The sequence below is a fragment of the Pelobates fuscus genome, chromosome 9 (genome assembly GCF_036172605.1).
Source record: "Pelobates fuscus isolate aPelFus1 chromosome 9, aPelFus1.pri, whole genome shotgun sequence".
NCBI classification, from domain to species: domain Eukaryota; kingdom Metazoa; phylum Chordata; class Amphibia; order Anura; family Pelobatidae; genus Pelobates; species Pelobates fuscus.
In genome coordinates, this window is record NC_086325.1 from 141,350,484 (window position 1) to 141,375,943 (window position 25,460).

The window sequence follows — 25,460 nt, forward strand, 5'->3', positions numbered from 1 at the left end:
AAAATCACATGTCAAAGTTATAAATTGATTTGAGTGAAATAAATATTTTATCTCCTATCAATCAGCAAGATTTCTGACTCCCAGGTGTCTTTTTTTTATACAGGTAACGACCTGAGACTAGGACCACTCTCTTAAAGGGAGTGCTCCTAATCTCAGCTCATTACCTGTATAAAAGACAGAAGCAATCAATCAGATTCCAAATTCTCCACCATGACCAAAGAGCTGTCAAAGTATGTCTGGGACAGGATTGTAGACCTACACAAGGCTGGAATGGGCTACAAGACCATCGCCAAGTGGCTTGGTGAGAAGGTGACAACAGTTGGTGTGATTATTGGCAAATGCAAGAAACCGTGAGGAATCAGACCAGAACTACATGGGAGGATCTTGTTAATGGTCTCAAGGCAGCTTGGACCATAGTCCCCAAGAAAACAATTGGTAACACACTACGCCGTGAAGGACTGAAATCCTGCAGCGCCTGCAAGGTCCCCCTGCTAAAAAAAAAAAAAACATGTACAGGCCCGTCTGAGGTTTGCCAATGAACATCTGAATGATTCAGAGGAGAACTGGGTGAAAATGTTGTGATCAGATGAGACCAAAATCAAGCTCTTTGGCCTCAACTCAACTCGTCATGTTTGGAGGAGGAATGCTGCTTATGACCCCAAGAACACCTTCCCCACCGTCAAACATGGAGGTGGAAACATTATGCTTTGGGGGTGTTTTTTCTTCTAAGGGGACAGGACAACTGCACCGAATCAGAGACGATAGACAGGGGCCATGTGCGGTCAAATTTTGGGTGAGAACCTCCTTCTCTCAACCAGGACATTGAAAATGGGTCATGGATGGGTATTCCAGCATGACAATGACCCAAAACACACAGCCAAGGCAAGAAAGGAGTGGCTCAAGAAGAAGCACATTAAGGTCCTGGAGTGGCCAAGCCAGTCTCCAGACCTTAATCCCATAGACAATCTGTGGAGGGAGCTGAAGGTTCGAGTTGCCAAACATCAGCCTTGAAACCTTAATGTCTTGGAGAGTATCTGCAAAGAGGAGTGGGACAAAATACCTCCTGGCCAACAACAAGAAACGTCTGACCTCAGTACTTGGTGGCAAAACCCTTGTTGGCAATCACAGAAGTGGGGATGGTGTTCTTGGGGTCATACGCCGCATTCCTCCTCCTCCTCCAAACACGGCGAATTGAGTTGATGCCAAGGATCTCGATTTTAGTCTCATCTGACCACAACACTTTCACCCAGGCATGTGCATTCTTGAGCAGGGGGACCTTGCAGGTGCTGCAGGATTTCAGTCCTTCACGGCGTAGAGTGTTACCAATTGTTTTCTTGGGGACTATGGTCCAAACTGCCTTGAGACCATTAACAAGATCCTCCCATGTAGTTCTGGTCTGATTCCTAGCTGTTCTCATGATCATGGAAACTCCACGAGGTGAGATTTTGCATGGAGCACCAGACCGTGGGAGACTGACGGTTATTTTGTGTTTCTTTAATTTGCCAATAATCGCAACAACTGTTTCACTTTCTCACCAAACTGCTTGGCAATGGTCTTGTAGCCTATTCCAGCCTTGTCCCTGACATCCTTGGACAGCTCTTTGGTCTTGGCCATGGTGGAGAGTTTGGAATCTGATTTGCTTCTGTGGACAAGTGTCTTTTATACAGGTAATGAGCTGAGATTAGGAGTATCCCTTTAACCCCTTAAGGACCAAACTTCTGGAATAAAAGGGAATCATGACGTGTCAGACATGTCATGTGTCCTTAAGGGGTTAAGAGAATGCTCCTAATCTCCGCTCGTTACCTGTATAAAAGACACCTGGGAGCCAGAAATCTTACTAATAGGGGATAAAATACGCATTCCACTCATTGACATGCAAATCAATTTATAACTTTTTTGAAATGCGTTTTTCTGGATGTTTTTTGTTATTCTGTCTCTCACTGTTAAAATACACCTACCATTAAAATTATAAACTGATCATTTCTTTGGGAGTGGGCAAACGTTCAAAATCAGCAGGGGATCAAAACATTTTTTCCCTCACTGTACACTAAGGCAGTGCTTTCTTGGGCAAATGAACCTATGTCACGTAACTTCCTTAGAGGTTTGTAATGTATCCCATTGCTGCAGATGTCCAACCCTTCTCTAGCATGGTCATAACCCATATTCATCTGTTCCTCTCTTAACATGATTTAATTAACCCCTTAAATGTTCAAAGCCTCCTGCGATAAAGAAATAAAAGGGAATGAAAAATCTTCTTTAGATGCCATGATGAAATCTTTTTCTTTCCCAAATCTTGGTGTCTGCATATCATGTCCTGGTTTCTGACCGGGGTTAATTTGTTCTGACCATATCTAACCTACTATAACTCCTTCAATTTCATCCTCCAGGTCCCTGTCATCAACGGACAGTTTGCGGCAGCTGTCGGAGCAACTGAATGGACTTGTATCACAGGTTGGTCTCTTCTTGTGGTGTGCGTAAAATATAACTACATCTAGCATTAGGAACTTTATAACCTTGGCAATTGGAAGTTCAGGTCCTCATTTATTTACCTTGGTTTTGTTAACTGTTAGTGAAACTATGACTTTCTAATTTCATATATACTCACCCCATAAATATGTCCATAGAGGAATATTTTTCTTAGTTGGTTATTTAGCTAAATATAGGTAAACACAAAAAGAATTCAGCGCTAGTAATCACAAAATTAGTCAAGGTAGGCAGCAACCCAAATGAAGGAAAACCCCTCAAGTCCTTCAGTGGATAAAAATAGATGGAGAGAAAGAGATGAAAGGGCTGCGCCAAGTGAAGGTAGATAGTCCAGTAAAATATTGCTAGGGTATCAATAGATGATCTGGGATACTTGATAGTTTCTTAGTGAAGGTGGATGCGTCTGGTGTTGACCGTTCCGTATATGTAAATACAAGAGAGGTAGAGGCGACCAATGGTAGAGTATGTAACGTTCAGGGTGCAGTAGAGAACTCACATTTACGAGAGCTATGGCCAGCTCTGGTGTGGAATGTGTACAGCGGTATAATCCCCGCTTAAGGGATATGTAGGTAGGGGGTCTCCGTCAGCACCGTCTGGTAGTCCAAAACTCGGAAAAGAAAGTAGAAAGCAACAATAGTGCTCTCAATTTTGATGTGGTTCAATGTGCAATAGGTAGAGAAAGGTAAAGAACTCACATTTGAGGGAGCAATGTCCAGCTCTGGTGTGGATAGCGTACAGCGGTATAATCCCCGCTTATGGGATATGTAGCGGCAGTACGTCCGTCAACACCGTCTGGTAATCCAAGGCTCCAAGATGGAAAGATAAAAAGCAACGATAGTGCTCTCAAATGTGATAAGTTAAGAGAGTAAAATAGAAGATGAAAATAATACTCACAAAGATAGAGCAGAGGTACTGCTCTATGAATAGGCATTGGTGGTATGATCCCCACCTGGGATTTCTTGGAGTACTGGAACAGTAAAATTGCCAGTGGAAGTAAAAGTAACCAGGAAAGGTTAAAATGCCAGGAATAAGTAAAAAAAAAATTTAAAGTGCATAGAGAGTGCAATAAAAAGAGGATTGGTACAGTAAAGTAGCCAAAAAACTTTTATTGTTCTAAAATACACAGTAAAATACAAAATTAAATGTATTATCTACTGCACCCTGAACGTTACATACTATACCATTGTTCGCCTCTACCTCTCTTGTATTTACATATACGGAACGGTCAACACAAGACGCATCCACCTTCACTAAGAAACTCTATCAAGTATCCCAGATCATCTATTGATACCCTAGCAATATTTTACTGGACTATCTACCTTCACTTGGCGCAGCCCTTTTATCTCTTTCTCTTCATCTCTTTCTCTCCATCTATATAGCTAAATGTTTTGTTTTTTTGTTTTTTCATTTTTCCATTTAAGTTGGTAATATTAGTTGTAGTTACATTTATGTTTCTATTTCAGACTAACTCTTACGTAAATGGAGAAAATGTTATCTCAACCACTAGCCCGGAACTGGAGGTGAGCACATTTGTTGGAGGGCTATCTAAAAGGTTTCAAATGGAGCCCATTTGACGGGGAAAATGAAGCCAAGTGGTTTTTCAGAACTTATTATATATATATATATATATATATATATATATATATATATATATATATATATATATATATATATATATATATATATATATATATATATATATATATATATATATATATATGTATATGTATGTATGTGTGTATGTGTGTGTGTGTGTGTATATGTATATATGCTTGTTTTATTCCTTGGTTAAGGCCACCTTAATAATTTGTGTCCCTAACCCATAACATTTGAGAGCTACTGTTCTTGTCTGAAGAACTTTTAGGCCATAAATAGGTGTAATCAATCTTTTTGTATTTAAAAGGGCAGTTCAGGGTAGATCAAACAACTTCTGTATGCATTATGTAATGCCTTAACCCCTTAACACCGCAGCCAAATGTACAAGTTGTGAACGAAACAAAACGTAAACAAAACCTGGCATTTGCGCTATATGTCTGTCAAACCGTAATTCACCTCTTTCATATTAAATGCACCCCCCCTTATTATATATCATTTTATTCAGGGGAAACAGGGCTTTCATTTAATATCAAATATTTAGCTATGAAACATAATTTAATATGAAAAAAATGGGAGAAAATAAGATTTTTTTTGATTTTTTTCGTTCTTCATGACATTTTAACTGTCAATGTCATAATACTGTTTGCTTTTACTGCAATAAAATACACATATTTGTATTCAGCAAAGTCTCACGTGTAAAACAGTACCCCCTATGTACAGGTTTTATGGTGTTTTGGGAAGTTACAGGGTCAAATATAGCGTGTTACATTTGAAATTGAAATTCGCCAGATTGGTTACGTTGCCTTTGAGACTGTATAGTAGCCCAGGAAATAAATTTACACCCATAATGGCATACCATTTGCAATAGTAGACGACCCAAGGTATTGCAAATAAGCGATGTCCAGTCTTTTTTAGTAGCCATTTGGTCACAAACACTGGCCAAAGTTAGCGTTTGTATTTGTTTGTGTGTGAAAAATGCAAAAAACGCCAATTTTGGCCAGTGTTTGTGACTAAGTGGCTACTAAAAAAGACTGGACATACCCCATTTGCAATACCTTTGGTTGTCTACTATTGCAAATGGTATGCCATCATAGGGGTAATTTTCATTCTTGGGCTACCATAGGGTCATAAAGGCAACGTAAGCAATCTGGCGAATTTTAATGTGAAAAAAATTAAACACAAGCCTTATATTTGACGCTGTAATTTTTGAAAACACCATAAAACCTGTACATGAGGGGTACTGTTGTACTCAGGAGACTTCGCTGAACACAAATATTTGTGTTTCAAAACAGTAAAAAGTATTGCAGCAATAATATCGTCCCTGTAAGTGCTGTTTGTGCGTGAAAAATGCAAAAAACGTCACTTTTACTGGCGATATCATGGTTGTAATACATTTTACTGTTTTGAAACACTAATATTTGTGTTCAGCGAAGTCTCCCGAGTAAAACAGTACCCCCCATATACAGGTTTTATGGTGTCTTGGAAAGTTATAGGGTTAAATATAGTGCTAGCAAATTAAATTCCCTATACTTTCGGCATGGGTGGTCAGGCAGGTCCCGCTAATTGTAATTAATTAGGATACCTAATTATGTAAAATTATTACATAAATATATGTGTAGAATTAATATATGTGTATATATATATACATATGTGTATATATACGTATATATATATATATTTTTTTTTATATTTTTATTTATATATAGGTATATATATAGTGATATATACGTATATATTTATGTATATAGATATATATATTATTTCGTTATAAGTGTATTTTGATATAAATATATATATATTAATATCAGAATACAGTTAGAACGAAATAAAACACATCTATATATTTTTTAATATTTTATTTTTAATTTTTTTTATTTAATTTTTTTACGTATTTACATATTAATTTTTTTTATATTATTTATAAATATATATATAACAATAATTATATATATATTTAATCAGTCTACGTGTAATTTGATATTAATATATATATATATAATTATATATATATTAATATTAAAATACACCTAGACGGTGTATGTGTATGTGTGTATATGTGTATATATATACTTAGATCATATATATATAATATATATATATGATCTAAGTATATAATTTTTTTTTTTTTACACTGTTTTAAAACATTTTTATTTGATTTCAGCCAGCAGGGGGACTAACTGTCATTACAGTTAGTCCCCCTGCTGGCAATGCAGCAGGCAGCTATACCGGCCATGTGATTGTGAGGTCCTCGCAAGGACCTCACTCTCACATGGCCGGGAGGGCTCCTGGAGGGCGGACGTGCCGCGGGGGGCTCCCTGGGAGTCCCCCGAACCGCGATCGCCGTCGTGGGACCGCCAGCGACCGGGTAAGTTACTAAAAACCGGAGGGCGTACTATTACGTCCGGCGGCGTTTAGAGCCGCTTTTAAAAGGACGTAATAGTACGCCCTCCGGTCTTAAGGGGTTAACTAAACACCTTCTAAGTGTGTGGCTCATAAGCAGCAAATCCTTTTGTTCTTATCCATTTCTATTGTTGATTGATTTAACCAGTAAGTGACTGAGATATCTCATTCAGCCCAATGTATAGTCCGCATTTCCCCACAAAGTAATAATGGGCAGCTGTACGTGCATGTGCCAAGCATAGCTCTTCGGTGATTCTTATGCACAAGTGTCTTTTGTTGCTTTCTATGGAAAGATATGGGGCAGGTTCTTCATCAAATCGTACATCCAAGCACTCATTACTGCCTCATTGACAAAACCAAAAATGGAGCTTTAAAACCTAGTGCAGCTAAAATAATCACTCCGGCGTTACTATGTCACAACACTTAATACATACATAAAACCAGAAGAAAGCAGGGTGATGGCGCACACAATGGTAAAATGCTTCACAATATCTTTATGGCTGGATAGAACCTATACAGTTAAAACATAAGATACCATCATATTGTAAAACTGTATAAAAACTGATAAAATATAGATAACTTGGAATTTTTCAGCCATTAAGGTTGGCTCTGAACTCTGCAGGTATTGTGATAATCTCAGGATTATGTAAAGTGCAGTTCCTTTGATCTCAGGTCCCAATTAGTGTTTCTCTTCTATTTTAAGAGGTCAGGAACCAAATTTATGGGTAAAAATACACTTTATTAAATTATCACTATAGGGTCAGGAACACAAACATGTATTCCTGACCCTATAGGGTTAAACTCACCGCCTAGGCCCCTCATGCCTCCATAAATATAGTTAAAATCTTACTGTATTCAAGCTTGAAGCTGTAGCTCTGCATGCTGTTTGCCTCAGGAAAAACAAGCAGTCTGCTGACCTCATCAGAAGTGGTAGCCTGATCCAATCACAATGCTTCCCCATAGGATTGGCTGAGACTGACAAGGAGGCAGATGAGGGGCAAAGCCAGCATGATTCAAACACAGCCCTGGCCAGTCAGCATCTCGTCATAGAGATGAATTAAATCATTGAATCTCTATGAGGAAAGTTGTGTCTGCATGCAGAGGAAGGAGATACTGAATGTTTGGATGCATTTTAGGCAGCCATGACCCAGGAATGATCTCTAACAGCCATCTGAGGAGTGGCCAGTGAAGTTATCACTAGGCTGTAATGTAAACACTTCATTTTCTCTGAAAAGACCGTGTTTACAGTAAAAAGCCTGAAGGTAATGATTCTACTCACCAGAACAAATTCAATAAGCTGTAGTTGTTTTGGTGACTATAGTGTCCCTTTAACCCCTTAAGGAGACATGACATGTGTGACATGTCATGATTCCCGTTTATTCCAGAAGTTTGATCCTTAAGGGGTTAAACATCAATACAAAAAAATAATAAAACTGAGATGTGGTAGTTGCACACTACCTGCAGAGTTCAGAGCCGACCTTAAGGGCTCAAAAATTTGTGAGTGTTCCAAGTTATCTTAATTTTATCCATTTTTATATAGTTTTATTGATATTGTGAAAAACAAAGTATTGACAGGGTGGCAGGGGCAAATATGAAAGAGAAAATAATCCTATTACTGTTGCCATTCTGTGATATGTGCAGTAAATACTTGGTGGCAGACACAAGGTTTCTCACACACAAATAATTTAAATAAAATTTTAATAATCTGGTAAATCTTCCTTTTATAATGTGACTTATTCTCAGTGCCATCAAAAGGGTTAAAGTTTTGTAGTCCGTTCCCTCATCCAGATTTATAAACTTTTCTGGAATCTGTTCAAAGTATATTGTTAGAGAGTTGTAGTGGATCCTCAATCACTTATTCATTGGGGTTTAAAATGCCTTAACCATGTCTTTATTATTGAAGGGACACTATAGTCACCAGAACAACTACAGCTTATTGTTTCTGTAAGCACTACCGTTTCAGTGTAGAGACAGTGTTTACATTACTGCATTGGAACACCTTCAGTGGCAACTCCTCAGATGGCTACTAGAGGTGCTTACTGTGTCAGTGGTGCACAGTGTGCAGCGCTTCTACACACTCTGCATGGAGATGCTGAACTTTCCCTATAGAAATGCATTGATTCAATGCATGTCTATGAGGAGATGCTGATTGGCCAGAGTGGTGTTTGGCTCTGCCCCCAACCCACCTCCTGAGGGCAGAGCCTGCACCAGCACACCCGCACAGTGCTGGTAATAAGGTGAGGTTTTGCTATATTAAGGGAGGGCCAGGGGGACTAAATAGTGTTTTTAACCACATAGAGTCAGGAATACACGGTGGTGTTCCTGACCCTATGGTGTGCTAAAATAGCTATTTGTTCATATTTTCTGTGATACCGTTTGTCATGTGCATGTCACCATTACATTTCTCATACTATGCTATTGAATGCAATTCTTGTTTACATGTGCAAATATATAAAGTTGAGAATTTTTTTTTTTCTTATGCTTTGAGCTTACTATATCCCAGCATGCATCTGACCTATCTGATTGGCTGATAATTTTGTCCTTATGGCAAGATTGAAGCAAGAGCAGTGGAAGTTAGGTGACGTAGATACCAGGATAACTGAGATAGGGTATAGGTTGCCTAACACCTGTCTTAAACTTTTGTCTATTTTGTCTCCCTTTTTCAATGTGCCGGCCTCTTCTGTCCCCCTAAACTGAATGCATGCACTGAAGTCTCGTTTCCAGGAGCTTGCTTCGGCCCTGGACTCCAGCAATCTAACAAACAAACAACTCAGTACAAAGATAGAGGAACTGGTAAGAGTCCAGATATGTTGTGAAGCTGAATCATCTCTATATACCCTGACTGCAAAGATATAGTTGTCCACCCACCTGATTTTCAATGGTGGGCGCTTAACACTTAAGGGCACTGTTTGTTATAAAATTAGAAGTTTGCCATTGTACTTCTTTAAGCATACTTATTCTTCGCGATTTGAAATAACAATCCTGAGCTACTAGTCCGGCCTGAAACATGCATGAGGGGGAGAGCGAGGGCCTTGCTTATGATCTCTCCTTCCCTTAAATCAGCCAGCCTGTCCGGGTGATATCCAGTCTGTTTGCTGCAATATATTAAATAGTGTCTGTATAGTGCTTGAGATATGTTCTGACTGGTGATTAACTGGCTCGTTTCTTCAAACTGCCAGAGTTCATTCTGGTAAATGCCATCCTTAATGGCCTCAGATTTCTGCTGTGCCGTTACAATACACTGCTACGTGCAGATAGGATCCTCAGAGGCAGTAGGGCATTTATGGCTGAATTTCCACTCGCCAATGGAAGCCTGTATCTTGCATTGAAACAATATATGTCCAATGAATGCTTACCAAAAAGTCCCATTTGTTCTTTATTTTTAAGGGTAGGGGTGTGTCCAGTTAGATTATCCTATTCCTTCTATTTTACTTCCTATTTAGCTCTGTTTTTAACTATAGCATGTGTTCCTTGCCTTCTTTCTTACAATATCGTATGCCGTGCAGTGCGTAGAGGCCTGTGCATGGTGGTGTTGAGTGGGAGTGGAGATTCCATAGTGAATTCTGACACTACCTACCGTTTAGTGAAGTATCATGAAGCATCTATAGTCCTAATAGACTACTAGACAGGACTCAAAAGTTATTTGCCACTGCAAGCCATAGTAAACCCTTTCAGGGGTACATTTCTACTCGCCAGTGTAAAATGTTCACTCGCTAGTGGTCATTCTGAACCCTGCTTTGGAGAATCGCAAAAAAAATTGTTTTGGTTTCTTGCTCTGTAAGTTTGGCTATACATTTGCAATTCCCTGTTGAATTCACAATCTACTGAATAACATTGTATTTCTTAGGGCAAGTACCATAATAACCTATGCTTGTTTTTTTTTTTAAACAGAAGCAACAGAACCAGGAGATAGGGAATCAGCTTGACAAGGTAACCATTTTCTAAATGTTACTTATTCCTCCCATGCAGTAGTAAAACTACAGGTTTCATAATGCACCTGAGCCATAAGGGTGAAGGGAATATTATTGTACATAAACATTGCTTGTCTGTTTCCAAATATCAGACACATAAAGCAACCCGTGTTAATTTTGGCGCAAATTTAAATTTAGTTTTAGTCATAGTCTTTTGACTATAAAACAATTCAGATGACTAAAATGTCTTATTTTAGTCGACTAAATTTCCAGTAGATTTTAGCCGACACGACTACTATCTAATAGGTTTAGTTAAAGACTCTGTCTCTTTTGCCCCTTCTCTAGCCCCTCTGTGTCCTCCCAGCCTGGATGTCTGTCTCTTTTGCCCCTTCCACAGCTCCTCTTTGCAGTGTTGGTTTTGACGGCAAATTTCAATCGAGTTTTAGTCATAGTATTTTGATTAAAATGCTATTTTAGTTTGTTGAATTTTAGTGACCTGAATTGTTTTAGTCTACAAAATTATCGCTGAGAGCAATCTTCTTGGCAAACCGAACAAAAGACTTGGGGTTTGTGTTTGTAGAGAATTGCCAATGGCATTTTTTAATTGCAGGGCAAACTGTTAATATAGATCTGCTGTTTTGGTGTTAAATTTGCAATGATCTAGTCAGTTGTCCACGTTTCCCAGTGTAGCAAACAAACGCCTTTCTAAAACGTACACTCTGCTCTCCCTTATAAGCTGTTGGGTGTGGTCCTCAGTGTAGTGCAGAAGGATCACCCAATGAGTGTTACAATTAAACCTTAGTAGCTCTAAGAATGTCATTGGCACTATTGTATATGTTGATGTCTTTTAACTAAAAAGCATCACTATTTATTTATTTCTGAAATACGATATTCCTATTCTTTCTTTCCATCTCCTACAGGAAAAGAAAGCATTTGATCAGAAGTTCTCAAAGGAACAAGGAGCTCTGCGGGAGCAGTTACAGGTAAGGAATGTGACCGGATTCTTTAAACTGTCCAGGACTACTACTAATGTCAAATAGCTGTTTTTATAACCCGATTACATCCGATAACTGTTAATGTTTACGCTGACAAGATCATTAACCAGGTTGTCCACTAATGTGAGAATTGCCATGTACTCAAAGAGAATTTCAATTTATAGCCACCCAGAACACAGGATTGACATGGAGAGTTCTTCTAAGTTGTATATTTTGGTCTAAAAGTTGAAATTCACTTTGAATTCCTGTAACTTCTCACTTTAGCATATAAACCTGCAAGAGTGATGCAGTGGGGCATAATGTTTGTTTATGTGAGCGGGAAATGGCAGGAGGCAGTAGAAAACCATTTATTTTTCCCTCCATTCCTTTAAGTGGTACTCAGTACACACTGAAAAAAAAACTTCTACAAACAAATCCATTCTTCCTGTAAGATATCCAGATCAACCATGTTTCCTGGACAATTTCTACATCCGTCAGGGCAGCTCTTTTCATGTGCTGCCTATGTCTGCATGAAGATGTGATGTGTGTCCAGGAAAACACTGGGTCTGTTGCCCCCCCCCCTATCCTTATTGGACCAGTTTGCAATATTGTATAGTTCAAAGCCATTCTCAGACATTCTCCAAATGTTTTTCTTTTCAGGTTCATATACAGACTATTGGCATTTTGGTGTCTGAGAAGTCAGAATTGCAAACGGCCCTCTCGTACACCCAGCAAGCAGCACGTCAAAAGACAGGTAAGCTGCATGTCTTGCTACAAAAATATCATGCAATGAATGTCCCTCTATTATCTGACGTTCATTCTAGTTAATGCACCACTTGCTACAATTTTAGGGACTTTGTGGATGTACGTGTATTTTACCTCTGATTTTCTTCTAACTTGTTTTAATTTGCTTTGCTATTGCCTTGCATAATCCCAGTTTAGCTGCCATACTGTGAAAAACACATTAGAGGATCTGTCAATATAAATAGTCCATTGATATCAAGTAACTAGTGTTGCCAGTGTTTGGGGTAGTGCACAGTTACACATGCAAAACATAAAAAACAGGCCTAATGTGTCCAAAGGCAGAACTCGACCTGTCCTTAATAAAATGTATGAACTGCAACGTTTACTTTATGTATCGAAATGTAACTGACACCTGAATTAGCCAGCGAATGAGTCCGTGAAATGTTCTACTTCTCTGACGTTTGCTGCCTGCTTTCTTCACTCCTACAATCTATTTCTCATGTAAGGCATTCAATATATAGACTAAATGTACCCATAGCACATTCTATGTTTGTTTGTTTTTCTTGCTACGGCCATTGTTTTAAAAAAAAAAAAAAAAAAAAAGCTGGGGCGGATCCTGACCGGGGAGCTGAGCAGCCATGCTTTCTGTGAGCTCCCGAGCCTGGACCGGATTCTTGCCAAATATCAGGGGTACAACACCCGACCCAGAACCCCTACCTGCCTCACTACAGAGTCTAGGGAACTGGGACACCTCGCAAGCCCGAATGATGGCGGAACCCCCGGCACAGAGACTTGGGGCCTACTCTGCACAGGGCAGGGGAGAGACGGCCGCTCTCCCGGCCCGCCAAAACAAGCCCCCCCCCCCATCCTCCCGGTCCCAATCAGCATGTCTCACAAACCAACCTGGATTACAAATGACAACAGCCTGAACCGAGCATCTAACGAGCAAACTGCCGCCGGCAAAATGGCGGCTGCGGGCCATGCGACCGACCCTGCACCCTCCCGGCCCCTCCATGAGCGCCTGGAGACCCTGCTCTGACAGTTCTGGGCAAAATTGGAGCGCAGAGAGGCCCAACAAAACCCCACTCGACACAAGGAGGAGGTATGGACTAAAGTCCCGAGGCGGATCCCGGGCAAAACCGCCTTACCACGAAGGGCAGTACGCCTATCCAGACTGGGGGTCGCTAGGAGACTACCTCCAAAACGCCAACCACACCGCGGGAAGGTCACCCACCACCGGCAGTGGACTACCACCGCCACAGTGCCCACAAAGGGAAAAACCCGGCCCCGAGAGGTAACCGAGCCTGTGGCCACATGGCGATGACCCCACGCATAGTCTGGAGCGGGGGAGAAACTCACCACCGCACACGCACCCCCTCCTCACCTCAAGCTCTCCGGAAGACCACCACCACAATGCCTAGACAGAGCCACAACCCCGCCGACCGGAGAAAGAAGACCTACAGACCAGGGGCAAGGGCCTCCCTCACAACCCGGAGCTCCAGGGCCTCGGAAATGCCAGGCTACGACACGCTGACAACAATTATTCCACGCCTGCAGCTCAGCCTGATCGCCTGCATGCCGGATGGGGGAACCGATACACCGGAGCGGAGAATGGACTACCCGATGTGGCACGCACTGGGGATTGGATGAAGGCAACAGACAAAGCCCTTCCACGCACCCCTCCTGTTGCCAGGCAAATGGACTGATGTATGACTAACCTCAATACGCGATAACTAAAAAGCTACTATGCCCTAGTTTGAAATAACGATCAGTAATGGGTACATATGCTACTTGATGCGTGTTTCTGCCACCTACACTGCTGTAAACGCAGCCATAGTATAGCTTTGATAACCATGCATGATAGAACAGGGCAGTGTTTTACTTTACTTAATTTCGCATTACTTTTTATTTTACTCTGAGTTGCTTTCACATTCCTAGCCTGACACGTCACACTCAGGACACACATCTGCTCCCCCAGACGCACCCAGCTCGGTCTTAAACATGTTCAGTTAGGCATACAGTGGCGACCTACAGCCTTGCCACATCCACAACGCACTAGCGTGGCTTCACCTGACATATACTTGGTATAACCCACTTGATGTTTCGCTTATGATTGGCTATATTACTATAAATAAGCCATTCTTGTTTATAATCTTTTTTTTTTTTTTTTTTTTTTTACAAACTATTTGTTTTAAATATTTTTATTGTTTTCACAATCTAAATGCATGTATCAAACTGATTTGTAAAATAGAAAAGCAAATGATTGCCCACGCAGGGGCTTAAGCATTGGTTTAAAACAGTGTAAACATTTGGTTGCCTGCGCAGAGGACTGTTTAGCTTAAAATTTTTGTTCACAGTACGTGGCTTTGTGCTATATACACTTATGAACTGTGTTGCCCTATTAGTTCAGTTAGAGCGTTAAGTAAGTGTATTGTGTCAACTGGTGCGTGCAAGTGTTGTGTGTTTGCTGGTTGCGTAGTTGCTTTACGCTAGTTGTTCGGGCCATTATCTTATGTTAGCTGTTGTATGTCTTTAGTTTGTGTTAGCTGGGTGGCTTCTTTGCTTTGTGTTGTCTGGTGCATGCAAGTGCTGTATGGCAGCTGGTTTGTGTCAGTGCTTTGTGTTAGTTAGGTTGTGTGATTGCTTAGTCGTTATAACATGCAAAGCAGTAATTAGGCAGTATTAAAACATTAGATCTACCTAACTTGTATATAACCGAATAAGATATTGTACACTGTTCTAACTTTGCAATTCTCGTCGTAAATATTATACATCAGAATATACTTAACAATCATTTAAGTATGCAGTTGTTGTCGTACTTTGTTTTAAATATTTTTATAGTATCGCAATATAGACGCGGGTTTCAAGTATGAACAATTAATGCAGTTAGTCGCCTATGCAGAGGCGTGCGTGTTAAAATTATGGTTAGCCTTATGCACACATATTGCGGTTTTATCTGATTATCATGTGGTTGCATGCGCAGAGGCGTATGCTTCAACGTAGGCAAGTATTCACTAGTATTTGGTATACATAAGCTTTACGAAATTAAACATCGCAATCTAAAGCATGTTGCAATAAGCTAGTATAGTAAAGGAAGCAATTGAAAGCGATTTGGCCCTTCATAGGATAGTGTGCCTTCATTATGCATTGTAGGCCGTTACACTATTGATCACTCCAACATTTTTCTGGGTACTTTTAAACAGTCTGTCTAGAAGGAGGGGGGCTCTCATGGCACTGCTTCCACACTGTCCCTGGGGTGCCAGGCCTCCTTCCCTCTCCCCATGCCGAGCACTCAGGAGCACAAACTGTCCGTTGGACCCCACCACAAAAGTCCTCTGGTCGTCCGCTCCCTGCACCTCCCCAGCTCCATGCGGGTCCCTTGAGGTGTGTGTTCCCATGTCTCGCCCGGTGCCGGCCACATGCTTGAAGCCGGTGTCCACCCCCCACGACCACCGGTTCGTCGAGGAGGGCGGCGCTGTCCCGCCCCACCGGGCTCACGGCGCCGGGGACTGGGCCCTCCGGGGACCTCCCTGACCCGGAGACCCGGGCACCCACCTCTCCAGCGGTCAAGGCCACAGCATGGAAGATCCGTCCGGCGCCCGGTCCTGCCAGGGCCCGCGCGGGCCGCTCATGACTGTCCCCCTTGATGAAGGTAGCGTGGGTAATAAATGTCCCTTAATTCCAGGTGTAATTATCAGGCGGGCCACATTTGTGTGGCCTGTGCCTGTAATGGAGGTCAGCGTGTGTCCCAGGCGGTGGTTTCCGTTCCGGGGCATGCAGCCTCCATGTGGCCGGAATTATCCCCTCCGACCTGGGAGGCCGCCTCTCTCGTCCATGTGGACCCCCCATCAATTGTTCTGCATCTGGGGAGCTCGCTCACCTGGCCAAGTGGTCGGGTAACGGGTCTCGGTCAGCCACTATGCTTGTTCCGGCCGGAGATGGTGCCTAGGCCGGCCTCATTAATTTCGGTGCTCCCGGTGGGTATTTGGCTGCAGATCTGTATCTTTCGAAAGCTTAGGTGATCCCCCATTATGTCCCAGCGAGCATTCCAGCTTTAGGGCATTTTAAAAGTACGTTATCTGCCCTTTTTCAGGGCTCTAGCTCGGAGCCACATTATTCTGCTGCCATGCGGCTTGGCGGCCCGGCCCCGCCCCCTCTTGTTTATAATCTTATTGATTGTTTAAATAATATAAAATGAGGCAGTCCTGCATAGGAGATGTTGTACTGTGTTACCGTTAAGCCTGTGTATTTTGACTTTACTCAGCTTTCAGATACCATAGCCTAGTCCTAGCATGTATTTAAATATTCTGCAACTGAATAACCGCCTGACGTAACCTTACTATTCTTAACATAAAATGAGGCTAGCAAATATTTAGAGATGATATACACTGCATTGTATTACTCCCAACTTGTATGAAACTTTGTCTCCCTTCTTACATTCTGTACCCACAAACTTTTATGCCTCAATAAAAAAAGAGATTTACAAAAAAAAGCTATATTTTTGCCATAGACTGATTATAGTATGTGTATAGATTATGCTGTATTATGAGTCAGTTGCTACCCCAGCAATTCCTCCTATTGTATTTCTTGCAAATTTATATTCCATAGAGCAATATAATAACATAACATATGGTCCCCATAGGCTGATTAAAGAGACACTATAGTCACCAGAACCACAACAGCTTAATATAGTGGTTCTGGTGTCTATAGCCTGTCCCTGCAGACCTCCTAATGTACACTGCCTTTTCAGAGAAAAGGCAATGTTTACATTGCTGCCTAGGAACCCCTCTAGTGGCAGTTTACAGCACTTACATTCAGCGTCGAGACGCTGAACTATTTAATGCATCTCTATGAGGAGATGCCTATGGGCACGGCTTTTTGCTACGCATGTGCAATAGCTTCACAATGCTTTTGTATGGAAATTGCATTGGATTGGCTGAGATCATCAAGTTTGAAAATGTCAGTCATGGTGGCGAGCCAGACAAGGCCAGCTGTCGCGAGACCAGCGCGGTGTGGGGGAAAGGGCAAGTAATCTCACCTTTACCATGTGATCGGAGGGTGGCTGGGGACTTAATTTGTTTAACACTACAGTGTCAGGAATATAATTTGTACTCTGGACACTATAGTGTTCCTTTAAAAGAAAACGATTTCCTAAAAATGTCTTTCATGTTTTGTTTATTTGGTTGACCCAAACCTAACGTGCAATACTTAACGCAACCTTGCTATGAGTATGTTAAAGTGACATGTTAGCCTTGTTAAAGTAATAAGTGAAGTGTGATTAGATCTCTGTTTGTGGATAGTGCTCATGGCTAGCTCTGACTATGCAATTATTGTTTTTTCTTCAGCGGAGTCTGAAGATCTTTCTATGCGTCTGCAGTCTGTCAGACAAAGGGTGACAGAGCTGGAACGTACTTTATCATCTGTTTCCACACAGCAAAAGCAGGCAGAAAAGGTAATGTTAGTGCCAATTTGCTCTATTTTAAGGATGAAATTAACACTGTATCTGCTGTTATATGCAGCATACAATCTCCTTTCCATTCATTTCATATCTTATTTCAAATTGACTCTGTTTCAGCTTAACAAGGAACTGGAAAAAGAACGAGACAACCTTCGACTTGAATCCCTAAAAATTAGGTTGGTTTTGATTTGCACAGGAAGAGCTGCAATTTCAGTTGTCATTCAAAAATAATGTAGCTTTATAGACCATAAAATGTTAACTTGTGTTAGCCAAGTATGTGTATAGATAGTACTGTAGATATTAGATAATGGTAGATTATGCTGTATTAATCAGTGTTCTATCTTATTCCTTCTTAAAAAGCAAATTAATGCATTGTTACTCCAGCAATTCCTCCTATTGTAGGCCTTCCAATAGGGAATATAATTAAAATATTGAAGGTAGTAAACAGTAGTACCACGATTATCAGCCATGGTGGAGCAACTGGGCTTAACAAATGCCTGTCTCAATTGAACTGTCCTTTTGAGAAAGCGTCGCTCAGATGTGAAACGCATTTATGTTAAGCCCTGTGGGCCCCACTTAGACCAGCAATAGACCACTCCTAAGGATATTTCACCCTATTCCTTTCTTTCTCCTTCTTGTTTCTCTATTTTCAGTTGATTTTGTTGTGAAGTCAATTCACTAGGGGTTAAAGGGACACTATAGTCACCCAGACCACTTCAGCTCAATGAAGTGGTCTGGGTGCCAGGTCCCTCAGGGATTAACCCTTCACATCTAAACATAGCAGTTTCAGGGAAACTGTTATGTTTACATTGCAGGGTTAATCCAACCTCTAGTGGCTGGCTTCCTGACAGCCACTAGAGGCGCAGCTGCGACGCTGGATGCGAAATTCGCATTCAGCGTGAAGAACGTCCATTGAAAAGCATTGAGAAATGCTTTCCTATGGACTGTTTGAATGCGCATGCAGCACTTGCCGTGCATGCGCATTCTGCTCCACTCGGGAGCTGACGTCGGCGGGGGAGGAGAGGTTACCATCGCCGAGGGAGCCCGGCGCTGGATAAAGGTTGCTGCTGAAGGGGTTTAAACCCCTTCAGCGCCACGGGAGGGGGACCCTGAGGGTGGGGGCACCCTTAGGGCACTATAGTGTCAGGAAAACCGCTTTGTTTTCCTGACACTATAGTGATCCTTTAACCCCCACCTAGGAAAAACCTATCTGGTATCTGTTCATTTTATTTTTTACAGTAATAGAGGGAGTACAATTTCCCTGATGCCATATTTAAATTTATTTTATGTATTTTTTCTAGCAATAAAGATATATATTTTTTTCCTTGTATCGACTCTGCGTTGAGAGCAAGGAATTCTTTCCCATACCTCCTGTGCAGTAGGAAATAAATGTATACATTCTATTTGATTTGAGTGGGATTCGGATGCATTGACTTGCATCCAGTAATGCTCTTGGGTTATTCCCGCAGTGATATCAATGCATAGCATTCTGGGATAGAGAAATTTGTATGGTGAGATGTTTGTGTGCATAGTCTTATTGCAACTAAAAGACTTGGAGACAAACATTGGGTAAAAGTAGGATTTCATGTACATTTGTTCCTGTTTAGTTGTCACAGTCAATAGAATACCTTGTAAATTGTACTTTTACATTTTGTAGACTAATGATATACTTAAAAGGGTTAGCATTTTCTTACAAGTGGGATAACCTGCCTCCTTTCTTTGTTGTTTAGCAAGAACACAGATGAATTAAAGCAGCAGAACTCGGAACTGTCAGAAAAGCTGAATGCGCTTATTTCTGAGAATGCAAGCATGCGACTGGAGGTTGGGGATCTGCACAAAAGACTGGAGATGGCAGACCTTATGATCCAACAGGTGGGCTTAGGGAAATTATGACCCATATGAATGTAGTTTTCAAAATGAAGCTACATTGAGCTGTGCTGCAAGTTTTTTGTCCTGCCCTTAATCCTGTAGGGTTTTGCCGGTTTTTACATTTGAGCCACGCAGGGCAATTGGACTCTTTTCAAGTTATGTTACTAGATCAAGCATATTTTTTCTGAAATAATAACTCTTTGAAAATGCTATTGTATTTGAAATTGTGTTCTGTCACTCCTGCTTGTCTTTCTGATTTTAAATTGCACTCCAATAAGATGCAAGATCCCAAGCATGGTTTTGTTTTCTAAAATGTGCTATATTTATTTATTTAAAGTTTTCTAGTCAGTCGGGGACTCCAGATGCAAACCAGCAGCTCCGAATGATGCAGGAAGAGAGAGATCAGCTTGGAGCCCAGCTAATGCAGGTAAAGGCTTGAATTTGGGAAGTGATTAAGTAAGAAACTCTCCAAGAGGCATTTTAATTTGTGAAAACTCAATGTCCGTATAGCAGTGTTAAAAATGTGTTTTGTGGTACATTGAATTACTCTCTTACCTGTTGCTGCTGTAAATGGGGATGATTTAATAGCACTGTAAATGGATGAGATGGGTTTTTTTTTTTGTACTCACAGATATACTGCCAGTGAAGTTTAGAAATAGCTCTCTCTAGTATTGGATATGTGTGAAATGAACAAGCTAATGGGTTCCAGTGAGTAGTTTTATTTAAGATTAGTCATTTATCTGGATCACAAGCCAAAAAAGTAACACTCTGCAGCTCCATCGGCCAGTGGAGAAATAAAAGAAAACCAATACTGCAGACTTGATTGTAGATCACTGATCATGCTTGATCACAGTTCACAGTGAATACACACCTCCCCACTAGGTTGCATGCCCTGTGCCATTCATTCAGTAGCACTGGACAAGGACTGCTGACTGTGATCTGTATCTACTAGCAGTGCTCACCGTATTCTCACCCAGTGAACCATCAGTGATCATACCCTCTCTCTGCACTAGCAATGGGGTAATAAAAAAATTTAAAAAAACATTTTTTTATTTTTTTTTAAATCAGGTAGTCCTCCAGGACACAGCACAAGCAACCTTCCCACAGTCCTGTCTCACATCACTTGCTTCGATTTATACACACACCTCCCATCATCCACATGCAGTCACCACATACCTCGCATACAAAACTCTTACCACTTATGGCGTTCCCCAAATCACTTATACACATTACCTATCATACAAAACAGTGGGGTTGTAGTGTAGCGCTTAAAATATCACAAAAACTGTTTTTGTTGTGGTGTTTTTGCATTATTTTAAGCGCTACACTACAACCCCACTGGTTTGTGTGTTTTTAGGTTCACACAAGGTAGTGGCTCGCTAAGGAATTTAAACTATGGTGCTTTTAAAAATTGTGTTTACAATCTTTGAAGCGCCTTTTATATGCACTAATTTTAGATTTTTACATTGCCCATCATGCACACACTACTCCAGTCATACATGCCACTGAGGTAGAGCAGTATAGGGGGGAGTTGAACTGAAATACTGATTGAGAGGTAACGTGTGACTGCCAGAGAGATGGTATGAAGGAAATGGGGAGACAGAAACATGGGGAACAAAGGGGAAAATTAAAAAAAGCTGGAGATGGCCTTGACAGAGGTAAGGGTATGTTAAGACAATGACAGAAACTCGAAGGAAGAGTGATTGGCAAAGAGAGAAAGTATGACCTGTGGGCATGGGAAACCGTCTGAAGGGAGATGTAAGATACGTGAGTGGGCAGCTATCTGGATTTTTCCCTAGAACAGTAAAAATTCTTGTTCCAGCCCAGGCCTTTGTTTTAGGCATTATAGGGACTCTGGGCTCCGTGACCATTTCATATTGATTGCTCTGCCCTTAGTGTCGGAGGTGTCAATCCTTGGAATGGGCATTGCTGAAAGTGTCAGCTGACAGTCTCTGTGTAGAAGTAACTCCAGCATCATTTATATTTAACTTGACCACCCTGTACATTTATTTTATTTTATATATCCTGTGTGTATTGTATATTTTCTTGTCTTTATATCTGGTCTGTTATGCTAAAGTGTAGTTTTGCTAGTCCTGTAATGTAATTGTTTTATTCACCTATATGCATTCCTCTATTTCCCCTCTGATTTCTGACTGACCTCTGACCCCTCCCTTCTTTTATTGAAATGTTTGTTTTTATTTAAACATCCATCTCTTCATTTCTGTGCCTAGATACATATCCCCCTCCCTCAGCTTTATTGCAAGCCTGTCTGACCCTCACATATCTTTATATAACAGCCTGATTTCCAAACTTTAAAAGCCCAATACTGCTGTAAGCTAGCCTCCACTAATCTCCAAACTCTGCTTTTAGCTATCTCAAACCTCACCTGCCCTAGTTCTGCAACCTCCTTCTACAATTCCACCCTCTCCTCTCAACTAGACATCATGGCACCTTCTACATTTAAATGCTGCAGGCGCCCCCAACTGCTGAATGCTGTTGGAGAAAGTCTCATTGTGTGTCAGTCTTTCTCCACTATAAATTTATGCTGAGCTCATACAGCTTGGCTCTTTCCTCTGCAAAAGTAAATTACTTCAATACCCTCATATAACCACACTGTCCCACGAACCCAAACGACTATTTCACACATTTAACTCTCTTATTCGCCCTACTGTTCCTCCTCCACCTACTAACTTGACCGCCTCAGACTTTGCAACTCACTTCACTGACAAGATCTCTACAATCAGAGAAGAGATCTCTCATCTTTCTTCTTCCCCTTACAATACTTCCCTAACCTTACTCCCTCTGCTGTTCTATGTTCATTCGCAGCCACTGCAGTGGAAGAGGTTTCTGCTCTGCTCCAGTTCTCCCGCACCACTACCTGCTCCGTAGATCCAATTCCCTCGCATCTCATCCGTACTCTGTCTTCTTCTTTCTCCACCTCTCACTAAAATTCTCAATCTCTCCCTCTCCTCTGGCAAATTTCCATTACCCTTCAAACATGCAACTCTAACCTCAATTCTAAAGAAGCCCAACCTTGACCCTAACTCCCCATCCAACTATCGTCTTATCTCGCTACTGCCTTTTGCATCCAAGATCCTTGAAAGAGTTGTGTATGCAAGATTGACAGACTTTCTTGTGTCCAACTCTCTGCTAGACCCACTTCAGTCTGGTTTCCGCACTAAGCACTCTGTGGAAACGGCACTGACCAAAGTATCCAATGATCTACTCGCTGCAAAATCTTGTGATCACTACTCTATCCTAATTTTCCTTGACCTGTCTGCGGCTTTTGCCACTGTTGCTCATCAAATGGCTTCTTCTCATCCTCCACAATATCAGTCTACAAGCTATTGCTCTATCCTGGTGCTCCTCCAACCTCTCCCAGCGCTCTTTCAGTGTTTCTTTCTCTGGCTCTGCTTCTTCTCACCAACTCCTCTCTGTTGGTGTCCCCCAAGGTTCAGTCCTTGGTCCCCTACTGTTCTCCATCTATACTGCCTCCCTTGGTAAACTCATTAGCTCCTTTGGCTTCCAATATCATTTCTATGCAGATGACACGCAAATCTACCTGTCCTCTCCTGATCTCTCCCCGTCCCTCTTGACTAGTGTCTCTGACTACCTCTCTGCTATTTCTAACTGGATGGCTGCCCACTTCCTTAAACTAAACTTGACCAAAACTGAAATTCTGGTCTTTCCTCCCTCAAGTGTTGTTACTCCTGTGTCTGTCTCCCTCCAAGTCCACAGTGCTACCATCAGCTCCACCACGCAGGCTCGCTGCCTAGGTGTCCTCTTTGACTCCGACCTCTCCTTCAAGCCTCATGTTCAATCTATCACCAAATCCTGTCATTTCCATCTCAAAAACATTGCGCGCTTCCGACCCTACTTAATGCCAGATGCGACTAAGGTGCTGGTCATTTCCACTGTCCTTTCTCGCCTTGACTACTGTAATCCGCTTCTCAGTGGTCTTACGTGCTCCCAACTTGCGCCATTACAGTCCATAATGAAAGCGGTGCGAGGCTCATCTTTCTGTCCGCCCACACCACCAACGCCTCACCCTTCTGTGAGTCCCTACGTTGGCTTCCTGTAAGATAAAGGGCTCAATTTAAAATTCTGGTTCTTGCTTTTAAATCTCTACATAATGCTGCTCCCACCTATCTATCTTCCCTAATACATAAGTATATCCCGTCTAGGCCCTTACGATCTGCTGAAGACTTACGTCTATCTTCTGTCCATACTCCCACCTCTAATTCTTGCCTTCAAGACTTCTCGAGGGCTGCACCGTTCCTGTGTAACTCTCTTCCCTCCTCCGTTAGATGCTCACCCAGTCTCCACTCCTTCAAAAAAATCATTACAAACCCACTTCTTCTTCATAAAAGCGTATCAATTAAACTGTTAATCGCTCCAAACTGATTCCTCTCTTGCAACTGTCACTAGTCTAATACTGTCCTTGCCATTTGTGTCACTTTACCCCACTCCCTCTAGCATGTAAGCTCATTGAGCAGGGCCCTCAACCCCTCTGTTCCTGTGTGTCCAACTTGTCCGGTAACAACTACATGTCCATTCGTCCACCCATTGTAAAGCGCTGTGGAATTTGATGGCGCTATGTAAATAATAATAATAATAACTCCCTTTGAGAAAAGAGTGTGAAAAATATGCGTAGCTTTTTTTTACTTAAGCTGAATACATCTGTCACCAGCACAAAGTACATGCTGACGACAGATGGCAGGTTAGCTTATATTCAAATGGCCTTTGGAATAAAACTAAAGAGCCTCCATTTTGTTTAAATGTACATATGGATTTAGGACCGAGCGCAGGTAACGTTCTTTGTTTTTGCAAAGTACATGCTGACGACAGATGTCATTTTAACACAGAACCTGCGTTGGTTCAGAGCAGCGCCACAAGCTGACTAAGTCACGTATGTCGGAGGTGCCGCTAGACGCCAGCACAAAATCACACGTTTCCTTGAATAGCCAGCATTCCAAGCAGAAAAGCTGCACATACAGATTGATTGCATCATGACCACTTCTAAACGCATAAGCGGTCTTGGAGGTTGGAATAACAGTTTTTCATTCTTCTTTGCCTTCTTTGTTTAGATGTCAGAATCTCTACAGCAGTTGAGGGCTGAACGAGACCAGTATGTAGAGAAACTGAGGGAAGAAGGGGCCGTTTGGCAAGAACGGGTACAGCAGCTTTCTGAACAGGTGAGTGTTTTCACCAATGCAGATCATGCTTAGTCTGACTCAGTCTTTCAGCGACATCTTGACATGAAATTACCTGCATGTGTACCTCACTCTGGGGTAATAAATAATCGGCAGTAAATTGCTAGTCGAACCAACAATTATTATTTTTTATTATTATTTATTTATTTTTAATTTTTTTTAATGTTTGTATTAATAAAATCCAGTTGCATGGTGAAAAACCTTATTTAAGTGAATTATGGACATAGTAATGTAGGGAAAGATCCATATTGAATAAATGTAGACATAAAGCAAACCGTTGCTCGGTTACTTGAAATTTTAAGCTTTGTGTGATCCCAGTAATCCCCTGCACAGCTTGCCGAGTCGCTTCATTCATGGAGCTACTCGATGCATCATATGCTCTTTGCTGTGCAGGCTCTCATAAAATGCAGTGACAGAGCCCCTACAAGTTTATTTGGTCCGATTACACACTATTGAAAGATCTTGTTTGATTAGTGGTTAATGTAATTTATTTCCTTTTCGGTTATGCCCTTGGTGTGTCAGTAAAGATCCAAGAAGTTTAAATGTGTTAAAACAAAAAATTAAATCGAATGTTTCTTTTCTTCATGTGCTTTCAGTTTTAGTCCTTATTGTCATATTTGTCATATGATGTGCACTTCAAAAAGTGAGATCTTTGGTACAAAATAACAGCGTATTCTCTCCTTCTCTAGATCCAGTTGCTGAGTCAGGAGAAAGAGTCGTCACGGATTGAGGTAGACAAGTTGGAAACGAGAGTGACAGAGCTGCTACTGGCATCAGGTAGCTGGATTGCAGGATGCTTGTTTGCTCTTCT

The 25,460-nt window shown here is 41.4% G+C and overlaps 1 protein-coding gene across 6 annotated transcripts in view; it reads left to right on the forward strand.

The window, feature by feature from the left end:
- The window catches only part of GOLGA2 (golgin A2), a 61,946-nt gene that overhangs the window by 25,296 nt on the left and 11,190 nt on the right, over positions 1-25,460 (forward strand). For 5 of the 6 annotated variants that reach the window (XM_063432618.1, XM_063432620.1, XM_063432622.1 and 2 more), the window contains 12 exons: positions 2,388-2,451; positions 3,948-4,004; positions 9,193-9,273; positions 10,372-10,410; positions 11,312-11,374; positions 12,026-12,119; positions 17,455-17,561; positions 17,685-17,743; positions 19,298-19,439; positions 19,774-19,863; positions 24,524-24,631; positions 25,339-25,426. In XM_063432618.1, the coding sequence (XP_063288688.1) occupies positions 2,388-2,451; positions 3,948-4,004; positions 9,193-9,273; positions 10,372-10,410; positions 11,312-11,374; positions 12,026-12,119; positions 17,455-17,561; positions 17,685-17,743; positions 19,298-19,439; positions 19,774-19,863; positions 24,524-24,631; positions 25,339-25,426 (992 nt within the window). The remainder of the gene's footprint in view (positions 1-2,387; positions 2,452-3,947; positions 4,005-9,192; positions 9,274-10,371; positions 10,411-11,311; positions 11,375-12,025; positions 12,120-17,454; positions 17,562-17,684; positions 17,744-19,297; positions 19,440-19,773; positions 19,864-24,523; positions 24,632-25,338; positions 25,427-25,460) is intronic. The other variant, XM_063432619.1, reaches the window with a different exon arrangement.